The 13,762-nt window shown below is 37.1% G+C and overlaps 1 protein-coding gene across 2 annotated transcripts; it reads right to left on the bottom strand.

Annotated features, from left to right (window-relative positions):
- Window positions 1-2,375: 2,375 nt before the first annotated feature.
- On the bottom strand, window positions 2,376-13,697 carry zgc:103559. Of its 2 annotated transcripts, none has more exons than XM_036570403.1 (11): window positions 13,425-13,697; window positions 11,755-11,906; window positions 11,557-11,671; window positions 10,333-10,479; window positions 9,930-9,975; window positions 8,247-8,340; window positions 7,463-7,649; window positions 6,973-7,111; window positions 3,177-3,349; window positions 2,942-2,974; window positions 2,376-2,849 (listed from the first exon to the last, which is right to left on the bottom strand). In XM_036570403.1, exons 1-11 carry the CDS (start codon window positions 13,569-13,571, stop codon window positions 2,700-2,702), a joined length of 1,383 nt encoding a protein of 460 aa, XP_036426296.1. In that variant the 5' UTR covers window positions 13,572-13,697; the 3' UTR covers window positions 2,376-2,699. The 2 variants fall into 2 exon arrangements, with proteins under 2 accessions (XP_036426296.1, XP_036426297.1); XM_036570404.1 differs by having other exon boundaries at window positions 13,349-13,459.
- Window positions 13,698-13,762: the final 65 nt, after the last annotated feature.

The raw sequence follows: 13,762 nt of genomic DNA, 5'->3' as shown, positions 1-13,762 counted from the left end.
AAGGAGTCCAGGAGAGACGCAGAGGAGCTCAGCATAATGAAAGTCTGAAACATCACATATGAGGCAGTTTTTATTTAGTTACACAAGCTGAAAAGCTTAAGTGTTTGTGTTTGTGAGTAAAAAGAAAGCTCCTTGTCTCCATATCCTGCTCTCAGTGTCCTCGCTTTTTTCAGGGTATAAGAAAGGTTACCACAAAATGTGATCAAGGCACAGCTATATTGCCTCCCGCCATTCATACTTCAAACTTATTGAAATGTCATGATAACAGTGACATGTAGAAAATGTGCCAAAAAAGTAAAGTATCCATTACTTTGATCTAACACTGTTTTAAGTACTTCATGGTGGAAAGCCATACTTACATTGATTACATTTCAAGGTAGATTGCATTCAGGTCTGACCCAAGTTCAGCAGTTCTTTTTTAAATGTGTATAATGTTTTCCAAAAAAAAAATCAAGTGGCATGAAAACAATGCATTGGTGTTTTTGCTTTTCATTTTGGCATGTACTCTGCATGTCACTACTGAAATGTCATGTGATCTATGTGTTTCATATTTTTTGACTGTAGTGATTGTATTTCAGTTTGGTACAAATTCCTCTCTGTTGGGATGATGGTGGGAAAGAAAAATGATTATTTATTATTTATAAATAAACTGTATTTATTTACATCAAGGCAAGATTCACATTCTGCTTTATGATAATCATGTTTTACTGAGCAGAAGGATCTAGTCTTTAATATCTCTTGTAGGCCTAAATTTGGTTATTTACCTCTGCTCTGATGTGGTCCCCATTGTATTTGCATTTTGTTAACAAATGAACTGTAGCTGCAAAATATGCACTCACTAGCCACTCTTTTAGGTACACTTACCATGCATCTGCCATTTTATCCATTTTACTACTTAACATATAAGTGTACTTTGTAGTTCTACGATTACAGATTAGGCATCAGGTAATGTATGTTTTTCTATTTCATGCAAAAACGTTCTGTGAGGTAGCTTCGATGCGTCAGACGTCCGGTTCCCATCACTACCACCACGAACAATTTTTTACATAGAGACAATTTAGGCATTTTACATTATACCACTCTTAATGACTGTTTACATCTCAATCATTTAATTATACAGAACATTTTAAAAATTGGTGAAATTCCCCTTCAACATGTTATATTTTATTGACAGAAAACAAGGTAAAAAATACATATATTTAGGTTTTGTAATGTCAGCTTTTATTGCAGTATATAATGTACGCATGGAAACTAAGTATAATTAACATTCCTGGTTGATCACAGTGACAACTATCTTATCATACACTATATGGCCAAGAGTACTATATGGCCCTACTGCTAACAGGTGTATAAAATCATGCACATAGCCATGCAACCTCCATAAACACTGGCAGTAGAATGGGTCATGCTCTCAGCTGGTGGATGCCAGGAGATTGCTACCTACTTGAAAACGCAGTGCCAATAGTAAAGGTTGGAGGAAGAGGAATAAAGGTCTATGGCTGTTTTTCAGGGTTTTGGGCTTGGCACAAATTTGAGGCCCTTTCCTGTTCCAGCATGACTGTGCCCCTGTGTACAGAGACTAATTCATCACAAATTCCCACTGACACACTCTAAAATCTTGTGGAATGTCTTTCCAGAAGAGTAGAGGCTGTTATAGACATGTTTCTGTGCAATGTCTTCACAGAGATGCATGAGCAACTGGAGGCAGAAAGCAACAGAAAGCATCTTACATTACAGCATAAAGCAACAATGACAAGTTGTTGTTGTGCAGAGATGATGCAGTAATTTATTGAGGTAATGGCATGGTGAAAGCTACTTAGGCTTCCAATGTAATCTGTGCCAGTCCTTTCCTCAGTGTCCCAGACCTAACAAGCTTGTAAACTGCACTCGAACGGCCAACAAAGTCATACATACAATTGGTGAACACAGGATTCTAGATGATAAATGTTTTTACGAGATGTGACATATAATGTGACCTTTAACATGCAAAGAAAAAGCAGGGTTGTATTCTTCAGATCTCCATGTTGAACAAACAAACAAACAGAGTTTAGTTGTATTTACTAGTTAACCATCTAGTATATACAACCATCCGGTGAACATCTGAACACAGCATTAGCTTAGTGACACTAACAGTACCACCATGCTCCTGATCATGTCAAATAACAACTAAACCAGGTAAGTTGGATAAAATCTATAGGACATGTCAGCAAGCTGTAAAGGTTTTCAGGATTTGCTCCTATTTCCCATTTAGTGAATAGCTAACTTAGCGGGGTGTTCAGAGACTTGATGACAAGCCTGTACTGATAGTCAACTATTGTTAACTAATGTTTTACATGATGCTATATTAATATACAAATGAAAGACAGACAAACAGATCCAAGTCTGAAATGGCATTTTATTATTGAGTCAACAAGAATTTACAAACAATGCGCAATCTACGATGATTACAATAGTTGGCTAAATTACCAAAGTTGTTTTGCCCCTGGCTGCACATGCACCCAGTAATGTGTGTAAACAGGAAACCCATCTATAGCCACAGAGGAGGACAACTCCATTTTAATGGCCATAGTTTTGGAATGGGATGTCCAGGAAGCTCATACAGGTGTGATGGTCTGGTGTACACATACTCTTGGCCATATAGTGTATCTAATATCATCAACTATCAGCAAGGTGAACAGTAGCATTGGTGTGTTGTGTCTTCAAAGAGCTGTCTGAGTCAGGTTGTGGTTTATAAGTAGTTGTTGTCCTAGAGGCTGAGGACTAAAGGAGCCATTGAAGTACACAAGCTTTCCTCGAACTATGGTACCTTTAACCTCTCCACGCAGCGTAACGCCAAGATATGGAGTCAACTGAAAAGAAAGAGAGAAAGACAAGAGAGAGAAAGAATTAATGTTGTCTGCTCTCCGTGTGCTATAACAGAATAAATAAAAAAGTCACTCACTTTATTTTTGTGATGTATATTTTCCTTTTTCACCTGTAAAATGGCAGAGGTGAATATTACACACATTTGTTGATGTTAAACCAATCCACATAAAACTAATATTAGAAATAAGGTTTAAAGTGACCCTTGACACAATGCTAATCTAATAAGACATGTTGGTCTTTTCTTCTATCCTTAGAGGATTTTAAAGCACACTATCCTAGCTGTGTGAAATATAAAGCCCTCTTTTATTCACCACAAACTCTCTCTCCGGATCCCAGATGACTAAGTCTGCGTCGTGACCTGGCAGTAGACTGCCTTTCTGGTTGTCAAGGCGACACAGTTGTGCAGGTTTTTTACACAGGAGTCTTTCTACGTCAGGAAAGGAAAAACCTCTCTTACAGGCTGAGCTCCAGAACAGAGGAAGGCCTGGATGGAGAAATAATACAGATTTAAATCACAGAGAAAGAAATAGCATGTAAACACATCAATGAGCAGTTTTTTAAACATATGGCATAGCCATTCTTGTACAGTTGGACACTTAAACATCAAAACAACATTAAACGTTATATAAATAATATAATAATATAAAAACATTATATAAATAATTAGTCATACATTTTACACACATTCTAAGCCACCCATCCTTCTGGGTCGCAGGGGAGGTGGAACCTATACTAGCGGTCATTGGGCAGCATAGGCAGGATACACCCTGGACAGGTCACCAGTCCGTTGCAGGGCAGACAGACAGACATATACATTCACACTCACACCTAGGGGCAATTAGCCTGACTGCATAAATTTAGAGTTGGGACAAGTAGGTAAAAATTAAATAAAAACAGATAGCAGTGATTTATAAACCTACTTTGACCTGTATTCAAACAAAAACAGTACAAAGACAAGATATGTAATGTTTTATCTTATCATCTTTACTGTTTTTTTATAAACATATGCTTTTTCTATAATGAATGCCTGCAACATGTTCTAAAAAGTTGGGATGGGGCAATTTAAACCTAGGAACTCGGTGAAATGTTCATAAAACATCTTAATCCCTTAAAATCCCAGGATTATTACATACTAAGCCTAATTATTCAGTAACTAGTTAACAGTGTAAGCTGGCTGAGTTATTCTTAGGTTATAGATGTGTGTAATAAAACTTTAGGTCCACCTGTGGGCCCTGGCCATTTAAGGGGTTAAACAAGTAATACAGACATGCTTAGATATATAGGAAGCAGGAAAGGCCTAGATCTTTATGAGCAAAGATGGAAACATGTATTGTGGTCTGATGAGGCAAAGTTTTAGATTATTTATGGAAATAATGAACGTTGGGCTCTCTGGGTCAAATAATAGGACCATCCAGACTGTTACAAGCATGAAGTTCAAAAGCCAGGGTCTGTCAGGGTGTAGGGGGGTATTAGTGGGTAACCTGCTCATCTGTGAAAGCACCATTAACACTGAACAAATTTTGGAACAACACAAGTTGCCTTCTGGATGCTGTCTTTTTCAGGGACACCCATGCTTCTTTTAACGTGACAACAGGCCACATTCTGCAGGTGTTACAACAGCATAGCTGTGTAATCAGAGAGACTGGCCTGCAGTCCAGAATGGTTTTATTAAGTTTTATTAAGCTCAACATATGACAACAAGGAAAGGCAAAAAATTCCACTTTCGAAACTGGATTAGTTTGTGTCTTCAGTCCAAAAACAATTATTAAGTGCTGTTAAAATGAAAGATGATGTAACGTTTTGTGTTTCAGGCATCACAATTGGAATGTGCACATATCTGCAAAAACCAATGCAAACAAGTTCATATCGTAAAACATGAAATATTTAGTTTTTGTGCTGATTTCAATTTAATGCAGGCTAAACAGAATTTAACAATCATTGCTTTCTGTTTTTATTATTATTTCACAAACTGTCACAACTGTTTTGGACTTGGGCTTGTATTTTACTAATAGTCATCAGAAGTGACACTACAGTTAAAAAGTTTTAGATCACTTTATACATTAAGAATATTTGTTATTTTCCATACAGTAACTTATACAAAGCAGATTTAAATATTCTAAAGTAGACAACAAATGGTGCTTTTAGATGTTGTGTTCAATATTTCAATTATATTGGTGACAATAAAAGTTATTCAAGGATGAATAATATACTGCAGTTATCTATTGATAGGAATTTTATCTAAATTTAAAGTTATGTGCCCCAAGATGTGATTGTCACTTTGGAATACACATTATTATGGATATTAATTTTATTATAATTTCACATCATCATTTTAAAATCTACAGTTCTGTTTATCACTCTGGGCACATCTGAATTTTCTTAATAAAGTAATTAATTGATTAATTAAATAATTCATAAGGAAACTTAGTTACACTTCAGGCCAAGTTCATAAGGCTATATTATAATTAAATAAAGATTTATAAAGTTTTATGCCAGTTGTCATTATGGTTGCTTGTGTCATCTTCAATGTCAAGTTGACAGAACACCTGTATGAAGTGATATAGGTTTTTGCTGAAATGTCAAGCACATGATGGTAATTAAGTTACATAACTTGAAAAGTGAGGCTGCTTTCAAAATCAAACAAAGGTGAGCACTTCAAAAACACTTTGACACTTTGTAGTAACACTGAAATGTAAATCTACTGTATTGTAATTATATTGTAAAGGTTTTGAAACTGATAGTCTGTTATAACAGAGTTATATATATTTTCTCTGGCCCTTAAGTAAATTGAGTGTCAAATTTATGCCTATAAGGCCTTTATAAATCACTATGGCAGTGTCATAACACTGTAATGACAGAGTTATGTATATTTCCTCTGGTTCTTAAGTAAAGTGCGTGTAATTTTGGTGTTTATAAGGTGTTAAAAATCCTATAAGTAATGCCAAAAAGAGTTATGTGTTTTTTTATTTTATTCATCTCTTCAGTGAAATGAGCAGTTTGTGGAATCGTTTTTTGCTAAACGTTCTGGAACTTGAAACGCTGCTTCATGGAATCATGTCTTTCCTTTTCCTCTTTCTCTCAAATCTCACTGGAAAAACCACCTTGATGCAGAATAGTTTCATTTTATGTCCTTAACAACATGGGTTAGAAATTTTGCTAGAATTAAAGTGTCCAGTATAGTATTTTAAGAACTGCATGTGAAATTGACACTATTAGAAACAGGAGATGAATTGTGCAATAGACTCAATGCCACAATAAGTCAGCTGTTATAACCAAGTACTTTGTCATTTTATCCCAGAAAGTGTTATGACACAAACTTATGCCAGCAAAAACCTATGTCACTTGACATTGACTTTGACAAAAGCAGCCTTTATGACGACTGCTGATTATTGGAATAAGCCTTTATAAATGTTTATGTAGGTTTATGTCAGTTATCATGAAAGGTTTATATGATTATTATGTGAGCCTTTTGAACTTGACTAAAGTGTTACCAGAAAGGCACTAATTAAATAGTTCAGATTCTTAATAAATATATTAATTAATTGGGTTGTTAATTTATTTATTTACTTTAATTCATTCATTAATTATTCATTCATTTATTTTTGCAGTTTCCTACTTAATAATTCTAATTATACAAAATTGTGACCTTCCACAGGTCTAGTATTTCAGAATCACTTTATACATTTATCTGACACCACACTGGTTTTATATTATTGTAAAACATTGATACTTGTAAAAAACACATGTACTGCCCAGATAAAACACTTTGAACTGTTCTGTACTTCTTCAGTGTTGTGTAATTAATTATAATCTGTTCATCTATGATTCTGATGATACTATAATTAGTTATTCTATAGTCTATTACTAGCTAGCAGAAAAGAACACAATTTTTTGTGGCACAATCATTTTCTCTTGGAACTATGCTTGAGTAGGATTGGGCAGGGACTTTGCCCTGATCTTTAAACATCAGCGTGTGTGATGTAAATTATTAGTCAGGCTGGTAAACAGGTCCTGAGCCTCCGCTTTACATGGAGCAGAACTTTGGCCCATGCTTAGCATTGTGGTCAAGGGGTCTCCTTTAATGTAACTGGATGTGGCACAACCTACCAAACTGCAGAGAGGAGATGCCGCCCCATGCCTGAGTGAAATCCCCGCTGTCCAGGTGCTTCAGGTTTGCCGTGCAGGGCGAGTGGTCTGACACAACCATGTCTATATCACCAGCACTTAGAGCTGACCACAGCTGCTCCTGAAAAGAATGCAAGAAGCAGATGAATTTTAATGTTTAGATCAGGGTTGTCACACATTAGCACTGGAAGGCTGCAGCACTGCACACCATTTCCCCGCACAGAGTTTCCCCTCCCCTAACACACCTGATCAAACTTATCACTAATAGGAAGAACTGACCTGTGCAATGTTGTTGCCCTCAAAGACAAGAAACTGAGAATCCTGTTTTAAATGCAGTATTTATATATTTAAAGAAATGTTTGCTGAGCTGTAGCACTGATGGTGAAAGCCTGTTAGCTGACACATTACAATATGATCCAGACAATAAGTTATGGACAAAAAGTGAGAAACTGTCTCATTGTAGGAATCTCACCTGGTTGGCTATGCCTCGGATGGGTGGGCAGCATTTGAACTGGGTTGCTCCGGATGGGACGTCCTCTGCGGACAAGGTGAGGTAGTGGTGGGTTGTTTCCACTGTTAATGGAGCTCCAGCCTGTCTGGCTGTCCGGATTAGCTCCAGAGACTGGGCTGAAGATAAGTGCACGATGTGGCAACGAACTCTGCAGAAAAATATTGTATAAAACTCTTACAGCTGATCACATCACAGTGGACACAAGTAAAATAAGGCTAAAATTAAATGAATATGTTTCATTTATCAATATATGATTCTATTTTTACAGGTAGTAATGGAAGATGGAGTGAGTGCACTGTGCCATTGTTCAGGCCAGTATTAATACAGCATGTGTGACTACCGCTTCAACACTATATGTCCAAGAGTATACAGAAACCTTACACATTACTTTGTATAGGAATTATACAGTTTTTATACAGTTTTTTTCTAAAATTCTACACAATTAAACCACTGAGATATAAATGAAGTCATTTAGAGTGCTTTGAAGTGAAATGTGCCATTCTAGAGAAACTTGACAAGTTAGGATTGTTCTTAATAGTAGTGATAGGAACCAGATGTCCAAAGGGTGTAATGCCTCTAAATCATCTAGTGTATCACTAAACCATCCACTAAATATCCCTATTAATATCCATTATATTAGAAGAAACAATGAACAAATGGGTGTCTACAAACTTTTGAAATATACTGTATACTGTTGCTGTATATAGTATTTAGTGAATATAACAGAAGTATTAGTTGAACTGACTGGTACTGAAGGCAGAGTTCAGTGACCGTTCGGATGGCCTCAAGCTCCATGACATCAGGTCTAGATCTTAGAAAGGTGTAGTACTCGCAAGGATCTGAGGAACAGGGTACAGCTGTTTTCAAGTACTTAAATAAAAATTTATAAATTTTGCAGAAATGAAAAAAAAGATTATAAAAAGATATTTTTATACATATAAAATAACTTAATAAGTTCAATTCACTCAGCACCAACATTAATGCACGGTTACTTTATATTTAATTTATTTAAAAAATAGAGAAAAATAAAATAGTTGTCATGTGGCATGTCCAAAACCTTGGACATTACTAAGTCTGTATTTAGTAGCACTTCCTTCGGCAGATATCACAGTTTGCAAACATTTTTGTAGTCAGTTAGGAGTCTTTCTATTCTTTTACGCTTTTCATGCTTTTACGTCTGCAATATTCTCGGGCTGTCCTGAATGCACAGCATGTTTGTGATCTACCTCCAGATTTGCAGAGTGTTTAAGTCAAGGGACAGTGAGAGCCATTCCAAAAGCTTCAGTTTGTGTTTCTTAACGTAGTTAAAGGGTGGATCATTTTTGGACCATTGTCCTTTTTTAGAAGCTACCCTCTTTTCAGTATTCAGTTCACTTCACTGACTTGGTCACATCTGCTTCCAGAATTTGCTGATATTTAGTGGAATCCATTCTTCTATCTACCTGTGCAATGTTTCTTGTACAGGTAGATAGAATTGGCTCCAACACAGCCCCAAAGCATAATAGATACACTCCATACTTTACAGTTAACAAGGTGTTCTTATCATCAAATGCTGCTTTCATTTCTATTAAACATAACTTTGATGATTGTAGCCAGAGTTCCATTTTTACTTTATCAGTCCACAGCATATCTAAAATGCCTCTGGCTTATCTAGATGTTGTTTTGCATGCGTCAGACATTTTCAATGAGATTATGTTTGTAAAAGCAACACTGCACAGCAGAACAGTGCACCACCACTCCTATGTCAGCTAAACCTTCCTGGAGGTGCTTTGCTGTCAAATGAGGGTTGTACTTTACCCTTCTGGTCAGCATACAAGCAGTTCTATCTGATAGTTTTCCTGGTCTTCCAGATCTTGCATTTACTTCCACAGTTCACCTTAGCTGGCATTTCTTAATGACATTTTGCACAGCGGAAATTGCAAGCTGGATGTGTTGCCTTCCCCTGCTTTGGAAGCATCAGTTTCATTTTCAATTTCTCAGCCAGCTGCTTAGAGGAACCCATGGTTACTGTTAGCACAAGGTTTGAAGTGAATTAATTACACTCTGATATTGTCATTAGCCAATAATTCCTAATGAAAATTCTTGATCTGCCTAAAGGGTCTTAACGAGTCACTGGAGGATTAATGAGTTAATTAAGTTCTGACACCTTACAACTGGAAAGGTGTCCAAACTTTTGCACATGCCAGAATTACTATTTTATTTTTTCTATTTTTTAGGTTAATTTAATATAAAGTAACTATGCATTAACATTTGCAGAAAAATGTTTTAAATGATTTGCTGTAGAGGTTGTGCTTACTCCTTTTCACTTCAGAAATCAAAAATTGTGTAATCTGGTTGCTCATACTTTTGTATACAACTGCACATTTGATTTTTAGAATGATAAACATATGTTAGCTTTCAAAACTTAGTGGAATTAACTACTGCTCACCCCCATCTTCAGCCAGTGGCTGCTGGACCTCCTTCTCTGCGTGAAACTGTATCAAATAACAGCAGCATTACAATGAAGCATGTGATTTGTCTCTGTGACTTTGTGATTTAAACAGATTTATAATACCTCACTAATATTCGTGTCTTTATCTCCTTCAAAATCATTCCCTCAACATTTATAAGGTTTGTAAATGATATAAAAATGCAGAATTGCAATTAGGTGGCCATTAAACTCTGATATTATATTCACAATGTATCTTCAGAATGTTGTTGCTTCATAAATCTGAACTCATTATACTGAGAGTCTCACAGATGAGGCAGAATGACCAAACAGCTGTGTGTGGACAGCCAGTGAATGAAACAATCAGCAACATGGAGGTGATGAAAGAGAGTGGATGGCTCACCAGCAGAACACTTCCTGAGCCTTGGAGCTGCCTCATGGCAGCGTGCAAGTCACTGTCTCTCACATGGGGGAACTCGTCCACTCCACTGTGGATCAAAAAGCATTTAAATCCGGGCACTCCGGCCTGCATCATGGGCCTCAGCTCCAGCTGAAGCAGAGAGATACACAACAGCACTGCTTATTTAGTAATAGAGGTGTAAAAGTAATGTAAAATGAGATGTAAAATGCATTTGAGGATAGAACTTAATTTACACTGAATGTTAGTATTGATTATAATCAATCAATAGTCAAAAAAGAATGCACTCATTTTTGGCCAAAGTAAAATTCTCAGGCTACATAAAAAAACACAAAGTTATATGTTTTTTATTTCTATTGTGTCTGTCACATATTTGTATCCAGTGTATTCTCAAATGACCAAAACAATCAAATCAAATCTTGGTGAAATATGAGATTTCATAAAGCACTGAATCGCTGCCCAGTGAATAATTAAGTACATTTTGTTTGTAAAGCACATGGGTCATTCCATGCCAACTAAAGGTTTTGTACCGTTATGTCATAGATTATAATATAAAATTCAAGCAATTTCAAGCAACCACGACAAATTTCAAAGCTATATGTATAACTCCATATTAAAAGAGTCCAGGTGCTAAACTGGCCTGCCTGCAGTCCGGATCTGTCACCACTGATAACATTTGGTGCATTATGAAATGAAAAATGCGACAAAGGAGACCCCGAACTGTTGATCAGCTGAAATCCTGTATCACACAAGAATGGAAAACATTTCACTTTCAGAAATGTTACAGCAGTGTCTCCTCAGTAAAAATACATAAAACTGTGTATATAAGTGAATACTATATAAAACCTTCAAAATATTTTCTTAAAACAAACAGAAAGTTTACATTTCAAAGATATTGCAAAATGTAAAAACTAATTGGAACATAGCTTTGAAGTTTTGCATGGTTGTGTAAACTAATCAACGTGTTAGACATAATTAAGACATACATGCACTTAATAACATCAATATACTGGACAAATACAAGCATGACAGAGACAGTCTGGGCATAAAACTGGTGACAGAAGTATTTAGAATGACTTTATGTAAAGATATTTGTTTAAAGTTTTGCCTTTAGAGTGGTAACAAAGCTTTTTAGATTGACTTTAATTTAAAGCCATATGTTTGAAAGTGGTATCAGAAGCAAGCATCAGCTAGGGATTATCTCATTACCTGGTTGCCAGGAATGACCCCTCCCCAGAATGCCGTGTCCACAAAGCATTGACCGCTAGCAGCTTGCAGTTTCTTATGAAAGTTCTCGAGACTGGTGGTTGGTGGAATACTATTGCTGTGGATGAGGCCGTGAATGACTTTGAGTATGAAGATCTTTAACATATATGTGTGTTTGTGTTTGTATGTGTGTGTTCTTACAGGGGCATGTCCACAATGGTGGTCACCCCCCCTGCTGCTGCGGCCCGTGTCGCGGTCCAGTACCCTTCCCAGGTGGTTCGGCCGGGCTCGTTGACGTGAACGTGGCAGTCCACTATACCTGCCATCACCAGACTGTTCCCCACATCCAGAACCTTTACACAGTAAACACAGAGCACGTGCTAAACAATTACCAGACCACATGAGGTACACCTGAGATAAAATACAGGGTTCGAAATGTGGCAGAGGTCTATGGGGGTCCCCTGGTGGAAGGTCTGACTGGGGGGTGACCTAGGCCTATATATAGATGAATACTATTTCACAATATATTTTGGTGAAGTTTACCACTGCAGGTTTTTGAAAAGTATTACCACGTAGGAGTCGTTTACCTTCATATCTGTATGAATATAAATTATTCTCACAGCTTTTTTATTGATTCAGCCTAACTCTTGCTTTATGATTCTCTTTTTCTCAGTGTAAATAAAGTTAAAGAGGAAAAGAAAAACACACTTAAAGCCATTTTAACTTGGAAGCTGACAAGACACATCGGCAAGGAGGTCCAACAGCCTTTCTCAGTTTATTAAAGTACACTATTCCAACAGTCAAAAAAATTGATTCCACCGTCAGCAGGCAGGTTTGGTGCATCCTAGGATTCAGTTTGCCAGACAAATGGTTAAAGTTCTGGTAGTTATTTGACTGTTGCGTAATGCCATAGCAATTCACTTAATAATGAAAAAATAATAATTAGGTGCTGGATTTTTTTTGTATTCAAAGCAGCGAGAATAGGCTTCCATAGTTTAGTCAACCTTTAATCAGAAAATAATACTTGTGTCATACAAAGGTAACAGGCACAACAGCTGAGAATTGTATTTCAGCTGAAAATTATATGGAACTGACTCACTAAGAAGCCCTTGTCTCTAGAGCTCTAGGTTTGAACTGAGCGGAGGGACTCGAGTAAAGAGTAAAAGCACCCCTACGCCATTATTTTGAGATACTAAGTCATCATTTTGAGATGCTTTCTTGTTAGATATTATTTCAAATAATGACTTAGTATCTTCAAATAATAGCATAGCAATTGATTAAGACTTAAAAAAATAGGTGCTGGATTTTTGTTTTTATTTTAAGAGTTGAGAATGGGCTTCATATTAAACAAATCTTCTCCAAAAAACACAATTACAAATTTACACATTTTTACTCATACTTCAAATCTGGTCGATCAGCCAAAACATGTTTAGTGTCGGAGGTTTTGTGTCTTTAGTGTAGCTAATTTAGCTAACAAGTAATCTTTAGCTACTATTAATAACAAATGACAGAACAACAGACAAAAGATGTCCGCTACTACTGTTTTCAGCTGTGCGACAGGATTTCTGGCTCTGTCAAAAGCCACATTACCAGGTCTAGAGATTATTTAACAGCCTGGTGCAGTTTGAAACAAGTGTGTGATGATATAGGCATGTTCACACAATCAGCTGTGTAGCCTGTTAGCTACATTAGCCTCATAGCACCACTAAAGACCCAATATGCATAGACTGATTGACTACATAAATTAGGATGGGGGAAAGTTGTGTAAATTAGATTTAACTTTTAAGGTGTGCACATTATCGTGTGAGGAAGCTGCAGTTCCGTCTGTCTCCAATAGAGGTCGTCTCTGTCTCACTCAGACTCCGGCTCACCTCCCCAGCTGTGTGCAGAGTGGCTCCTGGATCAGGCAGGATCTTGTAGATCTTTCCTTCTTTGATGGTGAGGAGCGCAGGCCTAACCTCCTCCCCAGTCAAAACCCTTTGGCTCCTCACAGCGCTCACTGTGGATCCTGCCTCCATGCTCCACACCACACAGACTGTTTAAACCGCTGTCCTGTCTGCAAAAGCGAGTGCTTTCGTGCTGTGAGGGCGCTGCACCTGCCCCACTACGTGCCCACTTCAGTGATGAGTTTGTTGACCTTTCGACTGTAGTTTGTACTGTAGACAGGGTAACCGCGCGGACTGCGCTCCTATATGTCAGTGCACCCAGC

The sequence above is a fragment of the Colossoma macropomum genome, unplaced genomic scaffold (genome assembly GCF_904425465.1).
Source record: "Colossoma macropomum unplaced genomic scaffold, Colossoma_macropomum, whole genome shotgun sequence".
NCBI lineage: Eukaryota > Metazoa > Chordata > Actinopteri > Characiformes > Serrasalmidae > Colossoma > Colossoma macropomum.
The sequence above is the reverse complement of the archived record's forward strand: the minus strand, read 5'-3'. Positions and strand labels throughout refer to the sequence as shown.

Bases quoted from the DNA above. Each gene is read 5' to 3' on its own strand.
- zgc:103559 (XM_036570403.1), bottom strand. From the start codon at position 13,571: ATGGAGGCAGGATCCACAGTGAGCGCTGTGAGGAGCCAAAGGGTTTTG. The intron at 8,341-9,929 runs GTGAGCAGTAGT...CCTGTTCCTCAG, and splicing joins GCCACTGGCTGAAGATGGGG to ATCCTTGCGAGTACTACACC. The intron at 2,850-2,941 runs GTGAGTGACTTT...CTTTCTTTTCAG, and splicing joins ATATACATCACAAAAATAAA to TTGACTCCATATCTTGGCGT.